Source organism: Gracilinanus agilis, chromosome 2 (assembly GCF_016433145.1).
Source record: "Gracilinanus agilis isolate LMUSP501 chromosome 2, AgileGrace, whole genome shotgun sequence".
Classification (NCBI taxonomy): domain Eukaryota; kingdom Metazoa; phylum Chordata; class Mammalia; order Didelphimorphia; family Didelphidae; genus Gracilinanus; species Gracilinanus agilis.
Window position 1 is genome coordinate 480,595,356 of NC_058131.1, and position 13,054 is coordinate 480,608,409.

At 40.0% G+C, this 13,054-nt stretch overlaps 1 protein-coding gene across 1 annotated transcript in view; it reads right to left on the reverse strand.

Moving 5' to 3' along the window:
- Window positions 1–13,054, reverse strand: part of LTBP2 (latent transforming growth factor beta binding protein 2) — a 198,074-nt gene that overhangs the window by 66,091 nt on the left and 118,929 nt on the right. Inside the window, exon 9 of the mRNA XM_044662078.1 lies at window positions 5,661–5,735. Within this exon, the coding sequence (XP_044518013.1) occupies window positions 5,661–5,735 (75 nt within the window). The remainder of the gene's footprint in view (window positions 1–5,660; window positions 5,736–13,054) is intronic.

Sequence of the window (13,054 nt, forward strand, 5' to 3'; positions counted from 1 at the left end):
CCCCCCCCCTTTCTGTTTCCGAGTCTCTTTCTTTCTCTGCTTGCTACCTGCCTTTCTTCAACCATACAACATTCTGGGATATAATCTCTACAAAATGAAAGGGTTGGATTAGATAGCCACTAAGGGTTCTTCTGATTCTTTTTTCTGTTTCTCATCTTTTTTCTATTAATATCATATATAGACATATACATACATACATATATATCTTTGTATATATGTATGTATGTATATATATATACTTCATACCCCTGCTTCTTCCCACCTTTCCAGACTCCTTACCCCTTAGTCCTCTCCATATATTCTGTGATCCAGTGAGACTGGTCTCCCTGCTGCTCCTTACATATGGCATCCCATCTCCTGACTCCAATCATTTTCACTGTATCCTGTGACTGGAACTCTCCTTCATCATCTCCACTTCCTTCAAGTCTCACTTAAATCCCCACATTCTGTAGAAGCCTTTCCTAAGGGCAGCTAGGTGGCTTAGTGAATAGAGAGTCAGGCCTGGAGATGAGAGGTCCTGGATTCAAATCTAGCCTCAGACACCTCCTCTCTTTGTGACTCTAAGCAAGTCATTTAACCATAAATGCCCAGCCCTTATTGTTCTATTCCTTGGAACTGATTGATCCGTAGTATTGATTCTAAGACAGAAAGGTAAGGTTTTAAAAATAAAATAAAATAAAGGCCTTTCCCAGTCCTCCTTACTCTTAGTGCCTTCCCTCTAAGAGACTTCCAAATTGTTCTGTATACATCTTGTTTGTACACGGTTGTTTGTCTATTGTCTCTTCCCCTGCCTCTTACACACTGAGTTCCTTGAGAACTGGAACTGATTTTTGCCTTTTTTTTCCTGTCCCCACCACTTAGCACAGTGCCTAGTACACAGTAGGTGCTTAATAAATGCTAATTGACTGACTGCTGCAACCCTCACATATTTGGACTCCTATAGAATTATTTGGATTTCTCTGACATGAATCCTCACCTTGTAGGAAGCTTTCTTCTCTACCACCAATTCCTCTCATTTCAAGGAAAAATTCCTTTCACCACCACGTGAACAATATGAGAGAAACAGTGGGAGAAGGGAGGCAGAGCATGAGGAGAGAAAGTAATAGGGGCAAAGTAATCCTAGAGTTAAGTTCCTATCTTTGATAAAGGGGAGGTCCAAGATAAAGATACCAATTTAGTTCTTCCATGGAAGAACCAAAGAGTGGTTTGTCATTTGACTTCCTTGGGCTTCGGTTTTTTTTTTATCTGTAAAAAATAGAGTGTTGGTCTAGATGGCTCCTGAGATTGTTTCTGACTCTAAAACTTTTTTCTTTAGAATATTTTTCTATGGTTACATGATTCATGATTCCCCACCCCGCCTTCCCTCTCCCCTCCCAGAGCTAACAAGCAGTATAACCCCATTGGGGTTATACATGTATCATTGTTCAAAACCCATTTCCATGTTATTCATATTTGCAGTAGAATGATCTTTTAACATCAAAACCCTAATCATATTTCCATCGAACCATGTGATTAATCATATGTTTTTCTTCTGTGTTTCTGTTCCCATAGTTCTTTCTCTGAATGTGGATGTGTTTTTTCTCATAAGTTCCTCTGGATTGTCTGACTCTAAATCTTTAATCTTAGGACAGTGACAGTGAACCTTTTAGAGAAAAAGTGCCAGGCCCTGCCTCCCCCCTCCTTGCTTCCCTCCCCTCCCCCTGCCCCACAGGGGAAGGAAAAAGTGCTGGGTGGAGGGGCGAATAAAGTGAAAAAATGTCTTCAGTGCTGGTAAAGAGGGGGAAGGGAAGTGGCCCAAGAGCTCTGCTCCCCTCCAGCTCTGCCACTTGTGAGCTGTCCACCTTACTCCCTGTACATTCCCATTGGGCTGCTGGGCAGAGGGGTGGTGGAATGTGAAAAAATGTCTGCAGGCACTGTGGAGAGGGGAGCAGTTCTGCCCAAGTCCCTCTGCCTTTCTAGTAAGGAACTGGGATGGGGGGATGGCTCGAGTGCCCACAGACTGCTCTATGTGCCATCTTTGGCACCTATGTCATCACTGTCCTAGGAAATGATGCAAATTGAGATGAGCAGAAGTGGATTCAGATCCACACATATTGACTACAACTATACATGAAAAAATAACAAATAAGAGTTAGCGGAACTTCATTTGGAAATAAAAAGATTCAGAGCAAATTCATTTCTTTTGTTTTCTGTTTTTTTTTTTTTTGGTTCTATTTCGTGGAATGCTTAAGGTTCTGTGTGATATTTTATTGTGTATTACGTATTTTATTTGTTGTCTTTATTGTTGGTGACTGTTTAGTTCATCATAAACTTTTTTTTAAAGTAAAGCTCTTCTACCTTTCTTGCAATGCTCTCTCCCTTTCTTTGTCCACTTAAATCAGGACTCTGATCTGACTTTGATGCTGATTTGTGGGACTCACAATTCAAGGGAATTTACCATTAATGTCATGTACTTACTCCTTCCTGCCACCCCACAGGCAATAAGGCAACAATCTCTCCAGGAGAAGAGCCACAAATATCCACCCTATACTTCAGGGTACGTCCATGAGGTCAGGACCAGTCAACACTTGGTGCTGCTGCCCTGGTTCTGGAAAAGAACTCAAGCCAGCCTCTAATGTAAAGCAGCCTCTTGGCATCTCTCTCTCTCAGACTCAATTTCCCAGCTCCACAGCCAGCAGAGGGGGTCTCAAATGCTTCATGTTGAATAGGGACCTGGTTTCCATCAGTCCTGGTGCCTTTGCCAGGCACTACCAAGTGAGGACTGTTTACTTTCCTGCATAGCAGCAGATATGGGGTCTCAGACAAAGCCCCAAGGGTTAGTGATCCAGATCCTACATGTGCCCAAGAAATCTCTATGCAGGGCACCAAGGCCAAGGTAAGAGTGCCAACCCTGTGGGGAGGTAGAGACAGAGCCAAGGATAGAACCTACAGTGCCAAAGTTTCTGGCCTGCCTTGGAACTTAGCAACTATAAAAGCATTGATTGCATGTCTTGGTCTTTTGACAGGTTAACCAGCCCATTCTCAAGGAGCATCTTCTCTGCCTGCACAGCACCTGGGCATTTAGTTACCACTCTGGCCCCTCCATATTGATCTTTCCTGGCTATCGAGCAAAAATAGCACCCTGGATACATGTTGGCTTTGCCTTGCCTAGAGAAAAACCAAATCAAATGATTGGAGCCAGAGTAGTCTGCAACAGATCTATTCATACACAGGACAAGGTTTCTGTTTTGCAACACTTTCTCCATTCTTTGGATTCATATTTTTTTAATCTCACAAATGGCATTTCAATCATATAATTAATATAGAGCTATAAAATCCCATTGTTGTTGTTCAGTCAATATAGCCTTGTCTGGCTCTTCATGACCCCATTTGGGATTTTCTTGACAAAGATACTGGAGTAGTTTGTCATTTCTTTCTCCGGCTCATTTTAGGGATGGGGAAACTGAGGCAAACAGGATTAAATGTTTTGCCCAGGGTCACACAGCTAGCATCTGAGGCCAGATTTGAACACAGAAAGATGAGTATTATATATATGCATATATAATACATGACATTTACATACCTTCTTAAATTTTACAAAGCTGTGTGTGTGTGTGTGTGTGTGTGTGTGTGTGTGTGTGTGTGTGCACATGTGTAAAACAGTCTTGGGTTAAATGAAGAGAAGCATCTATCCAGGTCCAGGGGCATGACTATTCAACTGCCTTCTGCTGCCCTTGTCAGACAACATCTAGAATATAATACTTAATTCTAGATACCACATTTTAGGAAGGATGTTGAAAGGCTGAAGAGGGTCTAGAGGAGGGTCATCTGAATGTTAGAGAGCCTTGAATCATTGTTGAGAATAGCTGAAGGTAATGGGAAAGAGAAGACGCAGAGGGGACGTGACAGCTACTTCCAAGTATATAAAAGGCTGTCATGTGAAAGAGAGAGTAAATTAGTTCTGCTTTCCCTAAGAAGGAAAAACAAGGAATAACAGGTAGAAATGTGCAATTAGGTGGCCCAGTGGTTAAAAGCATCAGGACCAGAGTTAGGAGGACTCATCTTTCTTAGGTCAAATTTGGCCTCATACACTTGCTAGTTGTGTGAGCCTGGGCAAGTCATTTCATCCTGTTTGTCTCAGTTTCCTTATCTATAAAATGAGCTGTAGGAATAAATGGAAAACTACTCTAGTGCCTTGGCCAAGAAAACCCCAAATGGGATCACGAAGAGTCAGACATGACTGAAACAACTCAACAATCAAAACCAAGTGGATGTTACAAAGAAGCAAATTCAAGCTTGGAAGGAAAAATATCCTAACAATTTAGTCTGTCTCTGAAAGGAGGAGATGAGTTAACCCCAACTGGAAGACTCTGAGCACAGGCTGGATGGCTACTGAATGAATATGTTGCAAGGGAGACTTTTATACATTGTGGAGATTGTGCCCAATTCCCTCTGGGATCTCCTTCAAAACTGAGATTCTATGATTTCAATTCTTTGCAATCATACCTTTCATTTAGGGCTTCTGTGAGATGATTATCCTACTCGGGTCACAAACCTTTCTTGCCAGTTACTTTTCTTTTTTTTCTGGTTATTTATTATTTCTAATTCTTTAAATATATTCCAATTATTTTTTTAATTTTAACTTTCATTTAGGAAAAATTTAAGTTCCAAATTCCTTCCCTTCATCCTCTTTATCCTCCATCCATTGAGAAAGGCAAGCAATATAATAACAATTTTACATTTGAAGTCATGCAATCACATAGCCAATTGCTTTTCTATAGAAAAACAACTAATAGAATTCTCTGTATCCCTTCCCCCTACACATACACACACACACACACATCTTGCTATATACTTTTCACGTGTAAACATCCAAATATGAGCCACTGGGGTACTTCCCCCAACCTATCAAATCTCTCAAATTCTTCCTTTACTTTCTTGGAATGACATTATTTTCTAGATCTGACCAGGTCTCTATTCTGTTCCCCCTTCAACCCTCATCCATTCCAGATGTCTAACTCTACTATTTTCTTGGACCAGGCTCATTTGCAAAGTCTCTAACGGGGGGGGGGTAGGGATTAAGAGAGGGCAGGAACTGACTCTTAATAAGACTTGGCGCAACCAAAAGGATAAAGGAAGGTCCCGGTATTTGTCCCACATGCTACAGACTAAGAGATGATGGAAACAATGAGCTAAGTAATAGTATTTGGTTCGTTGGCAATCAGAATTGAAAGCTTCTTACTAATTTCTCTTTTGATCTTCTTCAGGAAAACCTAGTTCCAGAAAGCCCAGTCCATGAAGTAGAGAGGGAACCGCTAAACCTGGTTTACTAAAGTTGTATTTGATGGATTCCTAGGAAAAGACATTCAGCAATCAACCTGCCTGATGGACACCTCACTTCTTCAGCCTTGAGCAGGTTTATTATTCCTTTCCTGAGTGGTATCCTCTGCTTCTCTGAACTGCTTCTCCCCAATCCATGACCAGGGTTCCATCATAATACCACATTGCCCCCAAAATGATTGTGGTTTGGAGAGCAACTCCTGAAGTCTTCCAGTCACCAGAAAGTGCATCAAGACATATCATCACGGAGATGAAGTCAAAATGTCTACACCATCAGTTCTCAACAGTCTTTTTCTACATTCCTTCTTTCTCCAGGCTGGGAAACTCTATTACATCCTTACCTTGACAGTGAGTGTGATTCAGTCTCTTGTACCCCTGAGGACATTCTACTTGACCATTTTCAATCACTGGGAAAGCTGGGGAACAAGAAAACAGGTTTTATAAGAAATATTCGTTATTGATTTTTTGTTACACATCTGTTACCATACAAACTCAGCTATTTCTTTCTTTCTTTTTTAAAAACCCTTACCTTCTATCTTAGAATCAATACTAGGAATCAGTTCCAAGGCAGAAGAGTGACAAGGGCTGGCCAATGGGGGTTAAGTGATTTGCCTAGGGTCACACAGCTAGAAAGTATCTGAGGCCACATTTGAACCCAGGACCTCCTGTCTCCAGGCCTGGCTCTCTATCCACTGAACCACTTATTTGCCCTTTACTGAATCCATTGATTTTTAAGACATTATTTTTCTCCTAGGTTTTAGTTCCAAATGTCTGATTGCTTGCTATATACATCTCTGTCTGCTAGGCATCTCCAACTCAGCATGTTAAAATTTGAACTCATTATGCCAAACTTCTGTTCCTAAATCACAGATCTGACCATGTCATCCCTTACTCAAAAAACTTCACCTATCCCATTGCCTCCAGGATAAACTATAAGCTTCTTTGTTCTTTAAAGCTTTTTCCAATCTGGCTTCAGCCTCCCTTCAAAGGCTGTCTATACATTATTCTTCTTCACAATCTCTATCTTTCAGCCAGTCATACTTGCTCTATTCTCAATATGTGACATTCACTCCAGATACCATCTCTCTGCCTTTGCAAAGACTGTCCCCCATGTCTCAAATGATTCCCTCCTCTCTTCTATGTCTTAGAACCCCAACTTCTTTTCAGGGTTCAACTTAAGTCCTTCAAGAAGGCTTCCCTAACATGAATAGGCAGTTTTCAGATAAAGAAATCAAAATCATCAATAAGTACCAGGAAAAGTGTTCTAAAACCCTCCTGATGAGAGAAATACAAATTGAAACAACTCTGAGGTACCACTTCACACCTAGCAGACTGACAGCAAAGGAAAGTAATAAATGTGGCAAAATTGGGACACTAATGCACTGCTGGTGGAGTTGTGAATTGATCCAACCATTCTGGAAAGTAATTTGGGACTATGCCCAAAGAATTTTAAAAGACTGTCTGCCTTTTGACTCAGTCATACCACTGCTGAGTCTGTACCCCAAAGAGATAATAAGGAAAAATACTTGTACAAAAATATTTATAGCCACACTCTTTGTGGTGGCAAAACATTGGAAAATGAGGGGCTGCCCTTCAATTGGGGAATGGCTGAACAAATTGTGGTATCTGTTGGTGATGGAATACTGTTGTGCTCAAAGGAATAATGAAATGGAGGAACTCCATGTGAACTGGAACGACCTTCAGGAATTGGTGCAGAGTGAAAGGAGCAGAACCAGGAGAACATTGTACACAGAGACTGATACATTGTGGCACAATTGAATGTAATGGACTTCTCTAGTAGCAGCAATGCAATGACCCAGGACAATTCTGAGGGACTTATGAGAAAAAAACGCTTTTACATCCAGAGAAAGAACTGTGGGAGTAGAAACACAGAAGAAAAAAAACATTTCCTTGGTCACATGGTTCAATGGGGATATGATTGGGGTTGTAGACTCTAAATGATCACTCTATTGCAAATATTAATAATATAGAAATAGGTCTTGATCAATGATACATGTAAAACCCAGTTGAATTGCTCATTGGCAATTGGAAGGGGAAGGGAGGATAGAAGAGGGGAGGGAAAGAATAGGAATCATGTGATCATGGAAAAATATTCTAAATTAATTAAATAAAAAAGGCTTCCCTAATTCTCCCAGGTGTTAAAAGTTCCATCCCACCCCTAATCACTTTGTATTTATTTTGTATACACCCTGAATTTACTTATCTGTGATCTTGTTGTCTCTCCATCCCCCTGCCCTGTCCCCTAGTAGAATGTAAGCTTCTTGAGGGCAGAGATGGTTTCTCTTTTGTACCTTAATCCCAAGGGCATAGCAGTAGTACCTATCCTAGAATATGCACTGAATAGTTTGTTGTTTGATTGATTCATATAGGACAGTGATGGTAAACCTATGGCACAGGTGCCAAAGAAGGCACACAGAGTGCTCTCTGTGGGCATGTAGCTGCCTCTCCCCTCCATCCACAGAGTTTGTTACTAGAAAGGCAGAGAGACTCTGGCAGAGGTGCTCCCACCCCCTCTCCACTGAGCCTGATGACATTTTTTCACATCACCTACTCCTCTGCCTAGCAGCCCAATGGGAGCACTTTCTCCTTCCTCTGTGTAGGGTAAGGGAGCAGGCAGGATGAGCCTGGCACTTGGTGGAGGGAGGGGAATGGCACAGGGTCTCTGGGTGGGGGCGGACATGGCACTTAGTCTGGGGGGTGGGCCTGGGCATGCCATCTCTAAAACATTCACCGTCACTGATATAGGAAATTTCAATAGTGGTCAGGAGCCATCCACATGGACTCATGTAGGAGATAAAGAGGGAGCAGAATTAGACTGAATTGGAATAAACAATCTTTTTACGAATTCCAAAACACCTAGATACCTAATTCCCTGAACTCCTTCCTAACTCAAGAACTCTAGTCCCTATTTGTTCCTTTGGGCACTGAGAGACTCATATTGCTGATACATAGCTTGGATATTCCTCCTGGTTCTGGCCCTTGCTTCTCTGTAACTGTGTGATAATGGACTCTTCTACCTCATATAGTCTTCCCTTTGCTTCTGAGTCCTCTGACCCCAGTGGAACCTATACTGCTTGAAGATGGTTCTGCTCAGGCCCTGCCAGCATCATAGACTCCTCCATGACGTGATCTGAGCCATAAGTTTCAGTCTTAGCTACAGTGTAGAGACTGAGAGAACAGAATAGTTCATTTAGGAAGAAGGAGCTGTTTTGAAGTGATCCTTCCTCTAATTCAAGTGGGCAGAAATTGTATGTTCTCTTAGGAAGCTGGAGAAAACTGTCTGTTATTATTACTGGTATAATAAATTCACTCAATCAAAGGACTCATGATGAAAAAATGCTATCCACCTCCAGAGATAGAACTGATGAACTCCAAGTACAAAAGAAAGTATAATTTTCTCACTTATTTTTCATATTTTAAAATGTGACAAATATGAAAACATCTTGCATTTATTTCATATTTTTAATTGATATCATATTGCTTGCCTTCTTAGTAAAGGAGTATGGGAGAGGGAGATAATTTGGAACTTAAAATTTTAGAAAATTTAAAAAGGAAAGACAAATAATTCTTTAAAATGGGTATTGCATATAGAGCTAGGGGAGATATTAAGTTTGGATAAGTTAAGACCCCTGCCCTTATGGAGTTTACATTCTACTAGAGGAATAAGACACAAATGGATAACTATAATATATGGTGTCACATCACTTAGTATATTGGAGAAATACAGAAATATTTAATTAAGTATATAATATTTATATGTAATAGCATTTAATAAGTATATAACATATATGGTATATAATAAGTATATTAGTGAGATACAGAACAAAGTTCTATGGAAGGTCTAATGAGAAAACTCCTTATCAACATGGGAGAAGAGTCATGGCATTGAGTCGAGTTATAAAGGATGAGTAGAAATTCAGGGAGAGGCAATAAGGCATTATTACCCTTAGAAGGCTATTCTCAGAATTAGGAAGACAAGTTCAAGTCCTGTGCTTTGTCAAACGCTGTCATCGTGATCCTGGGCAAGTAACTCAACCTCTCTAAATTATAGAAGTTATTGACCTGGATACTGGTGAAATCACAAATCTATAAACTCCCCCATGAGGGAATTCAACCAGCAAAGACAGGGAGAGAGAGGTCTTTCTAAGCATAGGAAATCATCTGAGCAAGGACATAGAAATAGGAAGACAGGATGTGATCCCATTTGGCAGGAGAATAAAGTATTTAGAGTGAAATAATATGAGATTAGATTTGGCAGGTAGGGCACCATCTGACAGAGGACCAACCAAAGAAGTTTTCACTCTAGGCAAAATGGAGCTACTAAAGATATTGCCTAAAAGGGCGAGAGTAAGAGAGTTATGCATAAGAAAGATGGCTGGTAGTAATATGGAGAAGAAATTAGAGAGGGAAGAGAATGGAGGCATAAAAACCCATGTTGTAAATCTAGGTTGCAAAAATTCTTTTTGGAAAACTCAGTTGTTTGGGTTTTTTTCTGGGTGAAGGGGGCACAACTCCAATTCTGGTATGCAGGCAGGTTAGAAAATGAGGAAAATCTCAAGGAATGTGATTTGGCGCTCTTCTCCTTGCCTGCCTGTTATTTCCTTCTTTTGTTTTTTTGTACATATATATGTATATATATATATGCATATATAAAATTATATCATATATTTTTTGTTTGTTACATGAAAGTCCCCAGGAATCTCCCTCCTTCCTTTCCCTCCCCACACTAAAGAAGCTATCATTTGACATATATGTATATAATATATATCTACATATAGTATATATAAAACTATGTCTTACATGTTTCTACTTGACAGTTTTTTCTCTGGAGGTGGACATTCCAGATATTCTTCAAACTATTTCTTTTGCTCTCTTAATGGTCTCTTGGTTTTGCCCATTTTAATCTTCATAATTTCATATAGGTCTTTCCATCTTTTTTTTAAATTAACTAGCCCCTCATCTCAATCATATGTTCAGTTTGTTCAGCCATTCCCCAGTTCATGAGCATCCCTTCAATTTCCAGTTCTTTGCCACCACAAAAAGAGCTCCTAGAAATATTTTAGAACCCAAGATTCTTTTTCTTTTTCTTCAATCACTTTGGAAAACAGGACTAATAGTGATACTGCTGGGTCTATGAGTTATTTCTTTGCACAAGGACAGGATCTCACCTTCTTCATCTCAGACTTCTTGCCCCCAGCTATAAGCTGTCATTACTTCTCTGTCTTGCCCAATTTCAGCTTGGTTTCAGTTCTGTCCAGAGATTTCACCACTTCTCCTCTCAATCACTGCCCCAGCCTCTCATCAAGTTTCCCAACTCTTACACTCACAGATCCCTTCTCTTACTTATCAATTTAGCTTCTAGGAAATTCCACTGAAGTCATCAGAGCTACCTCTATTTTCTCTCTGGTTTGAGGATACTGCCTTGTTCTTCCAGTACAAGGAAGAAAGAAGGACTCATCTATGGGCCATGAAATATTTATTTTCTAGTTGAGCACAAAGAATGCTGGTCCAGACCTTGTATAAAAAGATTATCACCCTCCCCTACTCCCGTGATTACATTCTAAATAAAAAGGCCTAGTTGATTTGGGAGATGAAAGAGGAAGAATGGGAATAAAATAAATAAATAAGTTAAATCTCAATTATCCTGGTGAATGAAAAGGAGAAGGGGAAGGGCTAATTCCAAATAATGAATATTTGAAGAGATGTTTCTTTTTGGCTTTAAGACACAATAAGAAAAACTCAGGAATATCTCTATCAATGCTCATCCCCTTAATACTGAGTTCTAATTGCAGATAATATCCATTCTTGTCCTTACTTTCACTTGACTCTTCCCGAAACTTTTGTTAATTTTGCATCTGGGTTTCTCTGTTCTATGGAGCATAGGAAGAAACCAGAACTGCTCTCAGTGAGGAACTTATCCCTGTTAGAGAAAAGAGCTTGGCCCAGTTACAGAGAGAGCCCTGAATATAGTATAATAAAAAAACCATCCAGTTCTGCCTTAGGAGACGATAGACATGAGTGACCAAATATTGCTTGGAGAACACAGATTAATAGACTAACAGACTTTTAGATTTACAAGATCATCTAAACAAACTTCATTGGTTTATAGCTGAAGAGATGGAGTCCCAGAAAGATGAAGCAATTTACTCAGTTTCACAGCTAGTTAGTGGGAGGGACCTAGAATCCCATCCAGTAATCTCTCCATGTTTTTCAGTGTTGTTTCTGGCAGAATCTTTTCAAGGCAGCACACACGCACATGTGGATATGGATGTATACATGTATATGTATGTAGTTATGTCTATGCCAATAAGTAGAATATGAGTAATAATCAAATTGAATTTGAGAATTGAATAGGAGGCAAATACAAGCTCAGGTGAATGAAATACTCCATACGTGCTTTTTATGTGCCAACTAAGGGCAGGTAGGTGGCGAAGTGACAAGACTGCTGGGCCTGAAGTTGGAAAGATTCATCCTCCTGAGTTCAAATATGTGTGAACCTGGGCAAGGCACTTAACTCTGCTTGCCTCAGTTTCCTCATCTGTAAAATGAACTGGAGAAGGAAATGACAAATTATTCCAAGATCTTTGCCAAGAAAATTCCAAATAGGGTCATGAAGAATCAGACACAACTGAATGAGTATACGAGCATGGATACTATGCTACATCAATAAAAACTTTTTTTTAATGAAACTGTTATCAGAAAAGAGCATTTATTTCTCTGAACCATAGTTTAAAGGACCAGAATGATAGTCTATTGGCTAGAGATTGAATGAATCTCTGGAGGACTTAGAAGAACGCATTTGGCCACAGATTTGCCAATCTGATTAAGAGGGCTAAAAGGAGAGAAGAGACGCTTCAAACGCAGATATTGCAGTGGAAAATAAACAGCAATAACTCATAGTTATATGAGTACTTTATCATTTACAAACTGCTTGCCTAACAATAACCCTGAGTCTCTGCAAGTATTATCCTCCCCTTGTTACAAATGAGGAAACCAAGGCCAAGAGAGGTTAAAGACTTTGTCTTCAATCACACAGCTAGTAAAATTCCAGAGCCAGGATGCAAATCCAGGTCTCTTGGAGTCCAAGTGCAGGCTTCTTTCCAAAACACTATGTTCCCTCTCAATAGCAGTAGAGGAGATGCTCGGTAAATCAGAGAACATAAGTGAATAGAATTGGGAACAAGAATTATGGCCTCGGGTACCTTTAATGGGACTATATTAACATGGCACACCAGCCATGTTACACACATAGTGTATATCACTATGTTAACATGCATATGATAATATATTAATGTGTTTTTTTTAAACCCTTACCTTCCATTTTAGGATCAATATTGTGCATTAGTTCCAAGACAGAAGAGTGGTAAGAACTAGACAATGGGCGTTAAGTGACTTTCCCAGCGTTACACAGCTAGGAAATGTCTGAGGCCAGATTTGAACCCAGGACCTCCTGTCTCTAGGCCTGACTCTCAATTCACTGAGCCACTATTAAGTGTTAATATGCACACAACAATATAATATGCATAATAGAGCAACTGGCTTTGAGATCTTAGCCAAAGGAAATTAATGGTATATCTTAGGTAAGACTTGATGGGATGTACCTCATACTTGTCAATGGCAAGGGAAGAATGCATCTTCTCCAATTAGATGGATTCTTTTGTAGTATACAGAAATAGTACTAACTTATGAACCAGAAGAACTGATTTCTGGGCCC